General features: G+C 43.9%; 3 protein-coding genes and 1 long non-coding RNA gene across 5 annotated transcripts; all 4 read right to left on the reverse strand.

Annotated features, from left to right (window-relative positions):
• Positions 1–1249: 1249 nt before the first annotated feature.
• Positions 1250–4182, reverse strand: LOC119311362 (SKP1-like protein 1). The gene is made up of 2 exons (XM_037587005.1): positions 3753–4182; positions 1250–1679 (listed from the first exon to the last, which is right to left on the reverse strand). The coding sequence occupies exons 1-2, from the start codon at positions 4086–4088 to the stop codon at positions 1506–1508; spliced, it is 510 nt and encodes a 169-aa protein (XP_037442902.1). The 5' UTR covers positions 4089–4182; the 3' UTR covers positions 1250–1505.
• Positions 4183–5276: 1094 nt separating this feature from the next.
• On the reverse strand, positions 5277–9031 carry LOC119311363. 2 transcript variants are annotated; one of them, XR_005151017.1, is made up of 4 exons: positions 8222–9031; positions 7760–7888; positions 5763–6623; positions 5277–5631 (listed from the first exon to the last, which is right to left on the reverse strand). It is a non-coding gene; the product is annotated as an uncharacterized LOC119311363 (long non-coding RNA). The 2 variants fall into 2 exon arrangements; XR_005151016.1 differs by lacking the exon at positions 5277–5631 and having other exon boundaries at positions 6386–6623; positions 8222–8365; positions 8635–9031.
• A 2660-nt stretch (positions 9032–11691) lies between these two features.
• LOC119306004 lies at positions 11692–12617 on the reverse strand. The gene has a single exon (XM_037582365.1). The coding sequence runs from the start codon at positions 12488–12490 to the stop codon at positions 11867–11869; it is 624 nt and encodes a 207-aa protein (XP_037438262.1). The 5' UTR covers positions 12491–12617; the 3' UTR covers positions 11692–11866.
• Positions 12618–14377: 1760 nt separating this feature from the next.
• LOC119311364 (acyl carrier protein 2, chloroplastic-like) lies at positions 14378–16059 on the reverse strand. Its single transcript, XM_037587006.1, has 3 exons — positions 15928–16059; positions 15274–15396; positions 14378–14793 (listed from the first exon to the last, which is right to left on the reverse strand). The coding sequence occupies exons 1-3, from the start codon at positions 16042–16044 to the stop codon at positions 14674–14676; spliced, it is 360 nt and encodes a 119-aa protein (XP_037442903.1). The 5' UTR covers positions 16045–16059; the 3' UTR covers positions 14378–14673.
• Positions 16060–17173: the final 1114 nt, after the last annotated feature.

Below are 17173 nucleotides of genomic sequence, written 5' to 3' on the forward strand. Positions count from 1 at the left end.
ATCGACGACCTCTGCTGCCAACGGCACTGCGATTGCAGTCTAACGACCGTCCTATATACAAATCTGAATCCTTAGGGCTTTGTTTAGACAACCTGAATTCTTATGTAAACCACGTCTTGTCCGTTTGTTCATGCTTCAAAATAGCCGGGTGGGCTTTTGTGTCGGCTAAATGGGCCTTTGGCCTGATGGGAAGGATGTGGAAATGTCTATATTTGTTGGGCAAAATTTTAATTGATTCTAGAAAATGGTAAAATTTTAATTATCCCTAAAAAAAGGGTACAATTTTATGCCATGTGAAACCGTGTTGTGCTATGGTTGTTTTCTCTATTTGTTTGTTTCTCTTTATATATGGTCAAAGTGCCGGTTTAATTGGGAAATGAGAAAGTTGCAATTAGTTGATTTTTCCTCATCGCAATGCATGGGCATTCAACTAGGTATCTCTTTATGTACAAAAATGCACATATTGTGCATGTATTATACTTTAACAAATGGCTTTTAGTTTTTTTGAGTAAATTTAGTTTTCCGTTCATACGAATCTTGAGCATCACATACGCGAGTGTTCTCCCATGACAACGCACTAACCTTTTTCTTCCCGTTACAACACACTTGCTAGTTATTACACTTATTAGGTATAGATAAGTATACCCTTAAGTTACTGTCTTCTGCTTCCATTAACTTGTGGACTGACCAAACCTGCCTGCCACAAGAAGGCCATTGTGTTTTTCTTCTTCTAGCCTTTGTGGTTAACAGGCTAAAATCCAGAAGACAGTAACAGGCAACAAGAGAAGACAAAATCTTGTCCTATGATTCCTTGCTTGTCTATTTAAGCCCCGAAGGTAGTATCGCTTCTTAAAAAATCTAAGATATGATTAGAGTTGGAAAGCACCCTACAAGTGTAGCAAAGGCCAAAAACGCAAAGGCCAAAAACGGCACAAAGCTCACGGTTGCACGGCCAGCCGGTCTAGAACTCTACCATAAAAGTGACTAAACAAATCAGCCACCGCCGAAAACAAGAGCCTGAAAAGACGTATACAGAAGAAACTAGAGACTGCACAAGATACCAACACTGGAAAGAATCAACATGGCAAAACCACCCCGAAAAACCCACCAAAAAGCAGGAGTTCACCAACCTAGCAAGAAACCACAATGGCAAAGCAGGAGTAGTTCACAACCCAAAGCAAATGCAAGATAGCAAAACGGATCTCAGAGCATCACAGGCATAACAACACACCTACTCCGTAGAATTTTAGTGCAGAATAACCAGCATACCATCTCATTTCCTCATAACCAGGTCCAAGAGTGCAGCAAAATACCACCACAACCAAAAAGCGAAGCGGAGTCAGCCAAATGGTGAGGACCCTCCAGGTCTACCGGAACCAGAACCTACTTACATCTTCCCTACGATCGTTGTCTCAGAACCACAAAAACGGTTAACGCTGCTCCCAGGCATTCGACGAAGCCACGTTTCCTTCCATGCTGGTTATTCGTGTCACGGACTCGGACCTTCACTCAAAGGCCCACTGGTTCTCCCTCCGCACTTCCTCCTCCTCCTCCGGGGTGAAGTCGTTGGTGATGTTGAAGGTCTTGCGGATCTCCTCCGGAGTCTTGCCCTTGATCATGTCGGCGACGGTCTGGCAGGTCAGGTCCAGGAGCCCCTTAATGTCCAGGTAGTTCGCAGCCTGTCCAGGCAAATAAAAGCAATCAAGGTCAGGCATCACATTAAACAGATATAAGAACAGGGGCATCAGATACAGTAGGCCAGTTAATCATCTACAGGAAACAGCTTCAGTTCAAACTTAAGCAATATCATATTTAAAGACAGAGCTTCAGTTCATATCATGGCGAGCAAAGCAAGCGTTCACAATTAAGAAATACGGTTGCAATATAGGTGAGGGAGCAAAAACTCTTATTTAATCTACCAAGGTTAAGTTGTCCATGATGGTACCAAGGACAAACACAACTGCCAAAATACTCTATGCTTACACACACGGAAACCAATACATGGAAGAAATATAATTAAGCAAGGTGGATAACACAAAACAACTATTTACAACAGCCTACCAAACAGATAAAGAACAGGAGCATATACAGCAGATTATGGCAACATGCACATAATGAAAGAACTTGCAGTTCATATTTAAGCAGGACAGTCGCAATAAATCATGTAAGCAAACTTCATGCTAAAGAAAGAAAGTAGCAACACTCTGTCCCCAAAATAGATGGCATATTATGTACAAAAATATGAACATAAATAATGTCAAACCAATATCAACCATTAGATATATTTTGGGGACAGAGTTGTTGATATATCCACCATTAGATACTCTGTCCCCAAAATATATCAACCATTAGATATATTTTCATACTCTGTTTATTCGATACTATAGTTGTTTGATATTTTCTTCTATATATTTGGTCAAACTTAGAAAGAAATGACTTTTTGACTGAATTTATACACCATGTCTGAAGGTTGTGCTACTAGAGACAAGACCACAACTGACATAGTATATTACTACAAATTTACACAGTTGGATACAAATACAGCACGCACGAATTAAAATTCAGCAAGGTGCATAACCCAGAACAACTATTTACAACAAACCAACCAACTGTTGAGCAGTAAAGGAAGACATATTATGCTCCCTCCTGCTAAATTGGTTAGACAACTAATTTGGGACAGAGGTAATATTATATACAGAAGTGCATATGAAACCATGGGATACACATACTACAAAGCTAAACAACGTATGAATCAGCAACAGTAGCATTCTAATGTGTCCATGTACAAGGCTTACAAAGGTACTAATCCCCAAGAAAGAACACCACAAAGCAACAAATAAACATCACAAGCTTTACAGCCTGATGAAGGTCAGATATTGAATAGTTTAACAGACAGATTCTAGTAGCACTCTTGTCAGATCATGCAACAAGCATTGAATAGTGTTGCCACTAACGCCCGAAAAGGTCATCACAAAGCAACAACTAGGACCATACTAATATCTTATTACTGGCTTGCAGACCACCACAAAGCATTAGGTCCTACCAACCTACCTAACAGTGCAATGCAAGTCAGGTGACTGATTCCTAGTACAACATTTAACAATGCAATGCAGATAATCATTTTTTTTCTCACAGTACTGTTTCCAAGCAATAAACAAAATAACCGAGTAATCCAAATGAGGAAACAGAAAACAGCTGGCTGCAACAACATAGATGCCTTCACTTACACAGAATTTCATATCAGGCATCATTTATTATCTGAAACAGATCATGCTAAAGATACATAATACCAGAATTGCAGTGTTAAATCAAAACATCAGACACCTAAATGCTAGTATTAAACAGGGACTAAATCTACAAACATCAGACACTTATCATCAAATCGCTCATCACATAACAGTTGTTCCATCCAATAGATTGCATACATACGACAAATACCCTTAACGGAAAACCTAAAAATATACAGTACGGCAATAATCCCCCTTTTTTCTTGGAAAAAACTATACACTTCAAATCTCCAATCATAACGGATGAACAGCACCTGCAATGCATCCCATTTCGTAACCCAACAAAGACACAAAACCCTAAACCCTAGAACCAAGACTTGGTGTCCACAATCGAACCGCGAATCCGGGCACCAACCGCTCAAAACCACATCGCAATCGCATCTAAACAGCCGGAACGCAAGCCCTCTACGAGTACATACAAGGAGGAGCGCCAGAAGGGGAGAGGGGATCGGAAGTCTCGCTCACCAGGATGAGGTCGAAGAGAGTCGCCTGCTCGACCTTGACGAACTCGACGTCGTAGGCCTTGAGCTTCTCCTCGTCGGGCTTGACGGCGGTGGCGGAGTCGGCGGCGGCGGCGTCATCTGCCTTCGGGGCGTGCTGCGTGCAGTACTCAATGACCTTGGAGAGGATCTTGGCGGTGACGTTGGGGAGCGGGATGATGTTGTCGGCGCAGCCGTCCTCCACCATGTGCTTGATGGTCTGCGACGCCATCGCCGCCGCCACCTCCACCTCGAAGTCCTCGCCGTCGGAGCTCTTGAGCGTGAGCTTCTTCACCGCCGCCGATGCCGCGTCCGCCGCCATTGGTCCGATCGCCGGGGAGGTGGGGAGCGAGGGTTTTGGTGGTGGTGCGCGGCGGGAAACCCTAGGAGCGGAGGCGAGTGGGGGTGGTGGTGGGGTGGAATGGAAGGGAGGCGCCTTTTATTTCCGGCGTCGCAGAGAGGAAGGCTCTAGAACCGGGGCCGTTGGGGTTCCCGGGCCCGAAACTCTGGGCCTTGGAGATGTAGCGGGCTTTCTGGGCTGTGGCCCTTTTGATGTCTCTTTTCGTTAAAATAAAAAAACCCGCTGAGCATTTCTCTCTTGAAAAGGAAAAAACAAGTAATCACTTGGATTTCAGAGGATACTGCAGAGAAACTTTCCAACTTTTTGTGTGACTTTTGATTGTGTTCAAATGGATTTCAAATACTGCTACAATGCCTCCAAGAATATATGTTTCAGTGCACATGAGTAGCATTTTATTGGAATGTGCACACACATTCTTGTCGTGCCATGTCATGACTCATGACTCGTACTGTTATCCTAGAGTCTGCAGATTCTCATGTGTATTTTTTGAGTTAATTGCATGTTGGTACCACACTTACGCACCTACTCATGAATCAGTATCGCTACTCGTGCATATCGCAGTTCAGTACCAACTCAGAGCCTAAGTGTTGCAAAATAGTCTAAGCTGCGTATAAACACGTATTGACGCTGTATCTGACTGCTGGGCCCCGCTGTCGGGGGCTGATGTGGCATTGCTCTTTTACAAAAAGAACCTTTACTTTTTATTTAATCATGCATATATCCTTTGTTTGTTAAAAAAATCTTGCTGCAAAAAAGAAATTCAAAAATTAACCACACGCGCATGCTGCCGGGTTCTGAACCCGCAATGTGCCGTTGGAAGCATTAGCCCGCTGCCGCTGCGCTACTGGTACCATTACTTCAACAGGGACGCCTAAATTCTTTTATACCTTGCGACTTTCGGTTTTTACGAAGTAACGCGCGCCCGTCCGCCGTAAATCGATCTGCGCCGAGTCGTTCGCAGCGCGCGCTTGCTGCCTCTGCCCCACGGCATCCCATGCGTCAACTCGTTCGTATCTCTACTACTATTAAACAATCAAACAAAAACTTTCTTACGTACACCCTGCAAAACATACACAGACACATCACCACCACAGGATGAAGCCCACACGACCCAATCTAACAGCCATTATTAATTTATTAGATATCTGGTGTGCGCTTAGCAGTTTACATGGACTGACCATACTCCACCAGATGAAAACATGAAACTCTCCATCCCACCTCCGCAGGCCCTCAAATCACGCTAATCTAACCATCTAATCAATTTGAATAAAAGGAAACTAAACCTAATCGTCTCCCTCGCCCCTCTCCCTGCCTTTCCTCGCCACCGCCCCAGACGAAGCTCAGCAGCCCCGTCGCCTCCCTGCACGGCGGCCTCGATCCCTGCATCGCATCGTCGCCTCCCTAGACGGTTCCCTCACGGCCATGCACCGCGTTGACGCCTCCCTGCCGGCTCCCTTGCCACCCTGCACCGCACCGTCGAGTGGGTGGCCGCCCCTCCTTTCACCTACAATCAGATATTCACATATTTGTCAGGCTACAACAAGATTATTATGCATCAATTTGCCTGAGTTTTGAAGCAGCAGACAGCCCCATCAGATCGGCCAGGTATGATTTCCACGGCCAATGGAAACCCACCTGGTCGCCCAATCAGATCTGCCTGAGTTGCGGGCGCCCTGCGAGATGACGACAACTTTGTGTTGTTCCACGCTGACGACACGGTCGTATGGTGGACGTTCGAGTCCCCGACGGATACCTGGTCACCGGGAAGGACTTCATGCCTGCGGCGTAGCTCTTCTCCAGCGTTTCCGATACCAACAAGGCCGACGGGAAGTATCGGCTCGCCAACCAGCAACAGGACGGCAAAACCTGGTGGCACGAGGGCGAAACCTGTTCCCGCTGCTCCCGGAGCCGTTCAAGGGTGTTGAGCAGATCGGCGTCATCCGATATGGTCTCCAGGTTCAGTCCCAGCTTCGCTTTGCTGCCTTACTACACAATTTCTCTCCTATCTGTCGAGATTTACCATTCTTGTCTGCTATTCTACTGAATACTATTCTTGGATAAACACATTAATCAGTGTGGTTAGATGGAGTGACCGATTTCACAAAAAATTGTCATGTTCTGCTACTTGGGTTCACAGTCTACAGGTGTGCTGGCTCTAACAGAGTTTTCTCATGGTGTTTTGTTTTCTCATGGTGTTTTTGTACAGTCCAGAGGCCCAGAACCTAAGAGAATCTTCGGTTAACCCTACTGTGTGGAGCGGTGATTGAACTGGGCACAGAACCTGAGGAAACAAATATTGTAGTATGTTCATGATTATATATGCATAATATCGTACTGGTGTTCCTGCCATTGAATATTTCTTGTGTACTATGTTTGAGAATTTGTTTCTATTAGCACCAAGGAAAAAAGCGGCACTATGGGTTACTACTTACATAATAGAGGGAAACGTGCAACCAACCTGTGAGGCCACTTAATGTGTCACAAAAGGAATCAAACCTGAAAAGCACAATGATGACAGAGAAGGAATCACCGGAAGCGCTAAAATACAATGAAAAAGACTAATGCGATAAGCAGTTTCACGGTTGGAAGCATATAATCTGAACTGTTTTTCAGCTCAAAACATTGAAAGCACCAAATCATTGTACTTCTTTTTCTCCTACAACCATCCTATTTATGGCTCATGACTAAATCTTTCAAGCACAACAACCATGATTGGGAACACTAAGATCCTGATTGTGACAGTTGCATATGGCATCCTCTCGGCGTAACGACTTCAGGACCATCAGCAATTCAGGTATCTGAACTGTTTTTCAGCTCAAAGCATTGAAAACACCAAATCATTGTACTTATTTTTCTCCTGCAACCATCCTGTTTATGGCTCAAGTAAATCTTTCATGTACAACAACCATGATTGGGAACACTAAGATCCTGATTGAGACAGTTGCATATGGCATCCTCTCAGCCTAACAAATTTGGAACTCCATTTGTGTGTAAAAAAATGTTACTGTACTGACATTGGTGGTACAGGCATAAATGCTGATGTGATGATGTCCGATCAGGCTCCATTTCATGATCCAAATTCCTTCAAATCAAACCGGACATTTTGTAACAAGGAAAATTTCAATAATTACGACTCAGCGTGACGACTTAGGGACCCAATTTGAGGACCTATTCAACATCACCAACTCAGGTAAGTAACTTAAATATATCACCAACTCGAGCCTATGTAAAGATTTTGTCACGCAGGCCAAATGGCAGGTCCTAAAGAGTTGAAGAGACAAAGGGAAAGGGAGAGGTATGCACTAAACATGGCTCATAAGAAAGCTACATCTACTATTCTTAATGCAGAACACACCCCATCTAGGACACACGCGGCAATATCATTATCACCTGGTTTGTCCATTATATTTTGTTCTTTATATATGATTGAGCAATCAGAAGTATAATCAAATATATGATCAAGTGATTTCTTCTGCCGGATTTTCACACCGCCGAGAGGCCCACTGCGCAATCTGCTGTCACCCAACTACGATACACACCAGGTGTTGAAGGTGATGTTCGTTCTAACCTTAAATATCTTCATTTGTGTGTGAATAAATGTCACTGTACAAACATTGGTGCTGTAGGCATACCTGGTGATGTGATGACAGCAGATCAGACTCCATTTTGTAAAAAGAAAAGGTGTGCATAATGAAGCCTCTGGTAGTAGATTCTTTGCAATGTTTTGGGTTGCAATCGCCACTTGAATCCTTAAACTGCATCTTGGGTAACAGAGCATGCCAGGGTGAGCAACTAAGCGTCACAAATAAAGACGGGGAAGCCAGTAAAAGAGTAAATAAAACATTAGAAGAAATTCTGCAAAATTTGAGATCACAATAACCATAGGAGCGTCGTTTCCATGTAAAGACCAAGTATTCTTTTTTCCTTTCTGTTCTGACACAAGTATAAGCCACGAGATGTATAAAAAAGAAAACATCCTATTCTTTCTGAGCACCCCAAGCACAAAACTATGTGCCTCATCAGAAGAGCTGAAATTAATGAGAAAATATCTCGATTTTCTAAGCTAATCATCTCATGAGAGTTGAGGTATTTACCAAAAATCTTCATGGTACAACCGTACAGCTTGATCTCCAAAAGTTCAAAGCATGGTTGACGACGCCGGTATTTTTGGTTGATGAGTACTATTATTAGCCCCTGCATTCCTCAAGCTTCTGCTGCAGCCTCACGTTGTGCTTTAACTACAGAGTAGTGGCAAGATATGTTAAAACACAACAAATGATAGGTACACACTTAAAATAAATTAAAGTGTGCATTCCTGATGTGCGTTACCAAAAACCTAAATGGTAAAAACTCTCAAAATATCAACCAGATCCTGAATCTCACAATTTAGTAAAATAAGACTAGAATTTCATTTCCACTTCAATTGACAAATGATAGGTACACAAAAACTATGAGTACTGATTAAGAAGCTGACATCCAATTACGACTACCTGAGTCCGTCAAGTACCTGGAGCAGCCGAGCAGTAGGCGAGCTGCGAGCACCTACCTGGAGCGAGTGTGGGAGCCAAGCACGGGGGGCAACGATGACGGCGGGCACGTAGACGCACTGGATCTCGGTCCGCTATGATATGCCCGCTCCCGCATCGTGTCCAGCATGCCCCTCTAGCTCCCGTCTAGATCTGCGCTGGGACATGGGGATGGCAGCGGCAGAGTTTATCTAGGTAAGACCGGCGGGGTTGCTGGCGAGGCGAGGCCGTCGTGCGGCGAGGAGGCGGCGGGGCGAGGCAGAGGGGTGGAGGAGGAGGCGCTGAGCGACATCGTGGCAACATGGAGGAGGCGTCGTGCGACGGCGCGGCATGCGGAGGAGAGCAGGCAGCGGGGAGAACAGGCGGACGCCACCATGGAATGGGGAGTGGTGGGGAGAGAGTGAAGGGATAAGCATCTGCATGTCTCTTCTTTTTCTTTCTTTTTTCTTTTTTGATCTAAACTTTTTTGGTCAAGTACTAATAAGCATAGGTGTTCCTCTAAGAAAATATAGACGTTGTCCAAGTCAGTTTTTCTTAGACGACAAGTCATTTTCTTTATCAATAGCCTTTTTGGTCATTTGCTTTATATTAGCATCGGATGTTGTCCAAAAATATATTGGGCGTGTCCGATTTGACTGTGTGGGTGCTATGTTTTTATATGTCACAAGGATTTAGAAAAATGTCCAGTCATAATCATTTTGATAGCTATTGAGATCTTTATTGATATTTGTTATTGAACATATTAAAAAGTTGTAATCATGCAGGTCATCTTGTGGTCTCTAGATGTTAAATTTCATGGAGTACTTAATGAGAGATATTGTTTCCGACAATCCGGAACAGGTATATTTTGCTTCATATTATGATACTTATTATTTTGTGGTGTGTCAGTATTTCAAAAAAGTCTTATCACTACTTGACTTTATATTCACATGACACGTTTTAGAAAAAAATAGTCGTCATTTTACTTAACTTGGAATTCAATGATGATGATATAAGAAATCAAGACTTGAAAACTTGGAATGTTCTTGGACTATGTCTGTTGTTCGTCTTGGATTAAGATTAAGACTTAAAATGTTTTAATTATAGATATGATACGTGTGTTGCACGTGCACACTTACTATGTATCAAAAGATTGATGTGGTTACATAAAGTCATGGTAGCACAAGTTGTATCTATAGATTGTGATACATGGTGATGCATCTTTGTGAGGTTAATTGTGTGCCCCATTTATTAATGCTTCTACGGTTTCTGATTTAGTGGTTTACAGTGAAGGTGCATAGCATCGATATGATTAGACTTAAGATATAAGGAGAAATAATGGTTGAATACGAAAGTTAAATATATGGTTTGTCGTTTCCTTAAAGGACAGAGTTATGATAATAAATGAAATATGCTCAAAGTCTAACTTACTTTCACATTTTGTTGTATATGGATCCAGAGTTGATGACCAAAATGTTGTCTATGTGTGTTACTTAAGTGTCAATCTCTAGGACAAAATTGACTAACATACTATTGTATGTAACTTGTTCTTGTTTAGTCCATTTCAAAACTATATCTGCAAAAGCATAGTTTCATACAAATTAAGATTTGAAATAATTGTTTCCTAACTAGGATAACTAAACAAACTTATTTCTATGATTATACGTGCGTTGCACGTGCACGCTTACTAGTACGTCTTTAAACTCCGAACAGTTTTGATTTTTATACGATATAAAATATTATCTGACATTAAAAAATGTTCATCGCGTTGTATGATTAAAAATATGTTCATTGCATCATATATTAAAAGTTCATCTTATAAAAGCGTAGCGTATATTAAAAAATGTTCACCACATCTTTTAATATATATATATATTAAACATTTATTAATATACAATGATCTTATTTAAATATACGATTTCGTATTACAGAAAGTTTATCGTTTATATGTTGAACATTTTATAATATATGATATCTATATATATGTGTGTGTAATTTTTTCCAGTATACATTTTTTTGCGGGGAATTTTTTCAATATACGTTGCGCACACTGATTTCGGTCTGAAGAATACACAAGCTCTGAATAATAGACCTGCTGGTCTCCGCTTTGTTTTTGGGTTGACGTTCAAAAAATTTATAATTACTCTGAAAGGTAAATAAAGTGTTTGTGCATTTTGAAAAAAAGTTCAGAACATTTTTGGGAAAAGCTGAACGTGTATTTAATAGTTGTAAATGTCTTTTCTAAAATGTTCATCATGTATTATAAAATTTATTACGATAACACAATAATTTTTAATACATGTTATCAATTTTTCGAGTAACTGTGCATTAAAAATTACAACAAATATAAGATGAACATTTTTTTTACATACGATGAACTTGTTTCGTATTATAAAAACGTTCACCCTATATATATTGAACCATTTTTAATAAAGGTTGTATGTATGTGTATATCTTTTTTCAATATACGGCACACACAGAGCGTAGGGCCCGAAGAATACACACGATTGGAAAAAAGATAAAGAAATTCGGAAAACAGGACGGCTCGAACAGTAAAGCCGTGAACGATGCAGTGGCGCATCGGCAGCGAGCTCGCTGTGCGAACGTAACGGCGCGTGTTCTAATCCCTGCAGGATCGCGCGGTCAAACTAATATTTTTATTATTTTAAAGAAAAACAGAACGGCAAATGTATACAAAGCTTTGCGCGTGATAATTAGAATGATCAGTGCTGTAGCGCAGCGGTAGCGAGCGCTAGACGCGTGTGGCTGGTCACTGGTTCGAGTCGCAGTTGGTTCCCGCGAATGTTTGATTTTTGGTAGGGACCTTTTTCTGCCAAACAAGGGGTATATACGCGATTAAATATAAACTAAAGGTCTTTTTTGCAAAAGAGCATGACACATCAGCACCTGACAGGGGGTCCCGCCGGTCAGATACAGCATCAATACACTGTTATACGCTCCTTAGCCCGTTATGCACCACTTAGGCCCTGAGTTGGTACTGAACTGCGACATGCATGAGTAGCGGTACTGACTCGTGAGTAGGTGCGCAAGTGTGGTACCAACATGCAATTAATTCGTATTTCTTCACACGACCAAGCAAGCATGCTTGAAGATTCATCCAACCAGTTGATGTCAAAGTACCAGTAGTAGCTACAGATCAAGAAAGCGAAAAAAACTGACTGCGATTTGAACAAAACAGGGTCCGCGAGCGCGCGAGGTGCATGCAGGCTCGGGTCAAAAGCACGGCGCAGTGCCGCTGATGGCTCGCGCCGCCGCGTCGCCGGCTTCCCCGCGGCGAGACGAGAAGGAGTCGACCCTGAGGCGGTGCCGGAACGCCGAGATGAACTCCTCCGCGCGCCTGTCCACCTCCGCCGCGTCGCCGGCGGCTCCTTCCTCTTCTTCCTCTCCGCCCGTCGGCGCCATCACGACACCTCGGTCAACCACCAGCGCCATGCAGCGGTCGGCGGCGACGTAGGGCGGCGCGAGAGCCGCCGGTTCGGCGCCGTCCCCGCGCCTCTTGCTGCTCCGCCTCTTCTTCAGCTTCTTCGCCGCACCGTCTCCCGGCGGCGCCACCTCCGCGGCGACGGCGCCCGTCGCCGCCGCCGCGGCTGGTCGCTTGGCCGGCTGCACGGAGACGACGACGATGCAGGCGACGAGGACGTTGAGGAGGAGGAACAGGACGGGCGACGGCGCCGCGGCGAGCACCTGCGCGGGCAGGGGCCACCACCAGCGGTCGACGAGCACGGCCGGCGCCAGGCTCTTGACCCCGGACACGAACAGCGCGGCCGCGGCCGCCGCCAGCGCCGCCTCCACCAGCTCCTCCTCCCTCCGCGGGGCCTTCCTCTCCACCTCCGCCATCAACCCTGCCGCCTCTCTCTCTCTGCTCCCCGGTGGTTCGCGCTCTGGGCACGCACGGCACGACGCTTTCTTGCGTTAGCTGCCTCTGCTCGGCCGGCTTTTGCTCGCCTTTGCGCCGGGGTGGTGGAGCTATATGTATAGAGGCGAGCTAGCGGCCAGGGCAGGCGGTAAAAAGGAAGGGCTCGTGAGAGCAATCGATGGCCGCAGGGGTGCCTGTCGCGCCGGTAGCAGGGCAAAGCACGCAGCCCGTGCGAGGCGCTGTCGGGGGATTAAATTCCCTCCCTCCGACCATGGCAGCGGCAAAGCATTACTACTGCATTTCTCCCACCCGCAGTCTGCAGGGCCACTCAGCTCGACGCGGCAAATTTGATAAATTTGACCTGTGGACGAAATCAAATCACAGAGTGAACTGCCCGTGAAACTATTTCACACGGCTGACCTTTTTGTGTGACGCCCGATACAAATGCGTCACACTACATTGTGCAACGCCTCATAAATAGGCGCTACACGCCTGGCCAGCGTTGCACCCCAGACTGCCTAAAAATTGCTAAGTCAGTGTGCAGAGCCTAAGAGCTAGGCGCTGCACTGTATAGTGTGGCGCCTAGCTCTCAGGCGCTGCACTAGTGGTTGCACTACAAAATGAAGCAACCACTAGTGCAACGCCTAGAAGCCAGGCGCTACACTGTATAGTGTGGCGCCTAACTCTTAGGCGCTGCACACTGATTTAGTAATTTTTGGATCACACAGATGCGACGCTGATCAGGCATGTAGCGCCTATTTGTGAGGCGTTGCACAGTGTAGTGTGGTGCTTTCGTGGCTGGCGTCACACAAAAAGGTCAGCCGCGTGAAATAATTTTACGGGCAGTTCATTCTGTGATTTGATTTCGTCCATAGGTCAAATTTGTCAATTTTGCCGCTCGACGCGGTGCAGCAAATTCTCTGTCATGTGTAAGTAATAAACTTTGCTCGTCAGTGACAGTCCGGCATGGCAACAGAGACATGGCTAGCAGGCGTGTTTATCCAGTGATGACTAGCTCGCTAATCGCATCTGCAGAGACGAAATAATATACCACTCGCGGCTAATCGAGCATCCAGGCGGCATCTTTTTTGTTTTGTTTTGTGTCACCGAGAGGAGAGGAGAGGAGAGGCTAGGGACGCACGCCTGAGGCTCGTGCGTCGTCGTCGTTTGTCCCGTCCGCGTGGCGGACACGATGATGACCCTTTTCTTCATCGGGTCGGGGAGCATATACCTGTACTACCTAGAACGATGCCGCCCAGACGAGTAAGTAGTGATCTAAACGATCTTATATTAGTTTACAGAGGGAGTAGAATTTAAAACTAGTAGCACTCAGATGATTGTACTACTAGTACCACTAGAGTATAACCACTAACCAGGCTGCTTGTGATTAGTAGTATGTGGATAATACGGCTGGGTAGACCAAAGATTACCCATAATGAGTCGATGACTGTAGTCATTGCTAGGTTAACCACGAGATTAGGTTCGAATGCGCGTCCATCCTACATTCATACGGTAACCAAATGCACTGGAACATCATAACACAGAATATCAAATTTCTTAGCCTCCTGGTTCTAGTGGAACTGAGGCGAGAATCTTTCCGAAAGCAAATACCCTCCTCCGTTCCTAAATACAAGTCCTTTGTCCTATTAGAGATTTTAATGTGGACTACAGACTACATACAGAATTATATAGATATAGTTTAAAGTAGTACTCATCATTTTACTTCGTACATAGTTCATATTGAAATACGAAATAGCAGGAAAGTTTGCGTGAGCACCACACATAATAGTACTTGCAGCGGTCAAAATGCTGAAATTCTCACATCGCAAAGCATAAACTGAAAGTTTACCAAAAACAACCTAAGAAAATTATAAACGATCGTTTGCTCTAGAACACAAGGTGTAGATTTGAACCAAAAAAGATGGGAGTAGTTACTTCCAGCACATCATGTTCAGACCCTCTGAAATCAGTCTCCAACACAGCTTCAACAAGAAAAAATTCCTTCAACAACCGCTTAATAAATAATGTCGTAATATCGCAAGACAGGCAAAAACACTGATACAGATGTCACCGACTCTCCACAGTAAAATCTAGCACGTCAAATGGGATCCATCTCCAGCAGCAACGGTTGCAGTGGGTAGCACATTATTGCCAGGAAATATGTTTAGTTTGCAACAAGGCTGTCAATGAGGTTGGCGGCGTCTTCCACCGTTGCGATGGTCTGCGCGCTCGACTCCTCCACGCTGATTCCAAAAGCCTCCTCGAGGCCCATGACAATCTCAACCTACACAACAGAGCCACACAAAGTTTCAGTAGTTAGGACCTCTGCAATCTCAAACTGAAAACTACACTTTCAGAGTGCTTATTTCCATGCACAAAAGAGTGTTGATAAAAGTTAGCATAAACTGCAGTAACAAAGTACTGCTGCCAAAAAGGGCTCCGACGGATGAAAATGAAGAAAGTGGAACAACATGGTTCTCGCAGACACTGGAACTTTTGCCAAAAGAGAACAGACCTACACATTCCCAGACTTGGGTTCCAACTTACTAGTGAGTCGTAGTCACAAAATACTTCAAAAACAGAAACTATTTGTTGTTGCTGTATAACAAACAGAAACTACTGCCAAATGTCCTTCAAGGGGTTTTTAGATGAATGATGCACTGTTACAAACTTAACAAGATCATATCCACTGGGTGGGTGGAGCCAGCTAGGTCTGTTGCTAGGATGAACATGTGACACACATTACAGTATCCAGCTGACTTACCGTGTCCAAGGAATCGGCACCAAGATCAGCAAATGTAGAGGAGCCAGAAACTACAGTGTCATCAGCAAGCGCAAGCTGGCTCTTCACAATATCACAAACCTTTTCTACTGTCTCCTTTTTGGCCTGTTAAATTACAACACCAATATGAAGCAGTTAGAATCATAGCAACAAAGCCCTATGATGGATAGTAGGATTTCAGAAACATTGCATGGTAATTTACCTGCCTACTAAATCAGAATTACAGGGTTAAATTATGGTTGAATCAATGTGGTACAAGTAGACTAGGAGGCGCTTACTTAGGTCAAATTATAGGCCAAGCATGCAAAATGCACGATGCCAAAAAGGAACCACCATTGCTGGAATTATCTCCAAATAACTTTTGTAAGAGAGCAAGAGACAAAATGGAAGCACTGTTGTGATGAAACACGACAGGGTTTTCTATATGATGCAGTAGTAGTTTGTTGACTTATGATAAAACTGGAATAAAATAGATTGAGATGAATAGCCTCAGATAGCATGCATGATTAATTATTCAAAAGAAAGGATGTTGCCTGCATATATGAAAGTAATGACATATCAAATAGGTAGGGAATTTTTTTTGAAGTGCAATAACTAATTGATACGATTGCAATACCAGAAAAGGACGATACTTACAGCACAGCGAACAGAAAATCTCTGGGAAACAGGCTGAAGACGGAAGGATACATTGTCTTTCCTTGGAGCAGAGAATGAGACCGAGTTGGCATTGATTGCCTGTAAATCGCCGAGCATGATTTCGTAAGTAAGGGAAAAATAAATGAACTAGGGAATAGCAAACCAGATTGACAGTGGAAAAACAATGCCACATTGCATAAAATTATCAACTAGGTTGCTTGACTATCATTCTATCAAATATAGTGTTCAGGCATAAATAAATTATAAAATTATCAATGCTGCTTCACTGAAAGTGAAAAGCAGAAACTAGAGTACAAAATAGTAACCAAAACAGTTACATATATCCCTAAGTAACCTTAAAAAACTGTCAAACAGGACCTGTTCGGCTATTCCATTGTTTTCCATTTGGTTTCAACAAAGTGCTGTGAAGCATGTATGTGTCTTAAACACAACAACCTGAATTAACTACACTTTTTTTTCATTGAACACAGCAGCAGTTTAATCAACAACCCCATGCTTTACTATAGAATGTTTCTTCTGCCTGCATAGCTTAAAGGCGGAATCATGTAATCGAGGAATCCTCAGAGCTACACATCATGCATTCAAGTTGAGTGTGAAGCAACCTATGAGATTATGTATCAATCACCTAAACCTGGGAATCTTTCACGTAAAGTGAGACGCCTTTAGTGGGCAGTCCTTACAGCATGCTACCATGAAGCAATGCAAACAACAGTCCACTAGATAAGGTGGCGTGCCATTACAGATTTATGAATGAATGAAGACTTTGCATGCACCATACAGCACCAGTTCTATATTTATCTAACTTTTCTGATCAAGATCCTGTAAGCACGATCATGGCATCACATCACATAAAGAAAATAAGGTTACAAGCACAACAAAATCCAGTGAACAATCCGCGCAGAATTCCTAAACATCCGATCCAACGAGCACGCACATAAGGTCACATGCGGATATATGTATCATGATGAATGCGGTAGCACCGGCCGGATCGATTGGCGTAGGACAGGGAGCGCGAAATTCAGTCCTACGGTACGGTACGGTGCCAGATCCAATCGAGCCAAAAAAAAAAAACACGGACGTTTCGACCGGCTAGAAGCTACCGAATCGGCGACACCTAGGGCCTCCAGGGATCCCATCCACGGCAGGCAGACCAGAGCGGATCCGCACCTAATCTCAGGAACACTGCCGGGCGCTTAAACCCTACCGGTCGCAGATCGAACGGCGT

The sequence above is a fragment of the Triticum dicoccoides genome, chromosome 5B, assembly GCF_002162155.2.
Source record: "Triticum dicoccoides isolate Atlit2015 ecotype Zavitan chromosome 5B, WEW_v2.0, whole genome shotgun sequence".
Classification (NCBI taxonomy): Eukaryota; Viridiplantae; Streptophyta; class Magnoliopsida; order Poales; family Poaceae; genus Triticum; species Triticum dicoccoides.

Coding starts and splice junctions, on each gene's coding strand:
- LOC119311364 (XM_037587006.1), bottom strand. CDS start 16,044: ATGCTCGGCGATTTACAGGCAATCAATGCCAACTCGGTCTCATTCTCT. Junction 15,397..15,927: donor GATTTTCTGTTCGCTGTGCT/GTAAGTATCGTC, acceptor GTAATTTAACAG/GCCAAAAAGGAGACAGTAGA. Junction 14,794..15,273: donor GTGCCGATTCCTTGGACACG/GTAAGTCAGCTG, acceptor TCTGTTGTGTAG/GTTGAGATTGTCATGGGCCT.
- LOC119306004 (XM_037582365.1), bottom strand. CDS start 12,490: ATGGCGGAGGTGGAGAGGAAGGCCCCGCGGAGGGAGGAGGAGCTGGTG.
- LOC119311362 (XM_037587005.1), bottom strand. CDS start 4,088: ATGGCGGCGGACGCGGCATCGGCGGCGGTGAAGAAGCTCACGCTCAAG. Junction 1,680..3,752: donor CTCTCTTCGACCTCATCCTG/GTGAGCGAGACT, acceptor TTGCCTGGACAG/GCTGCGAACTACCTGGACAT.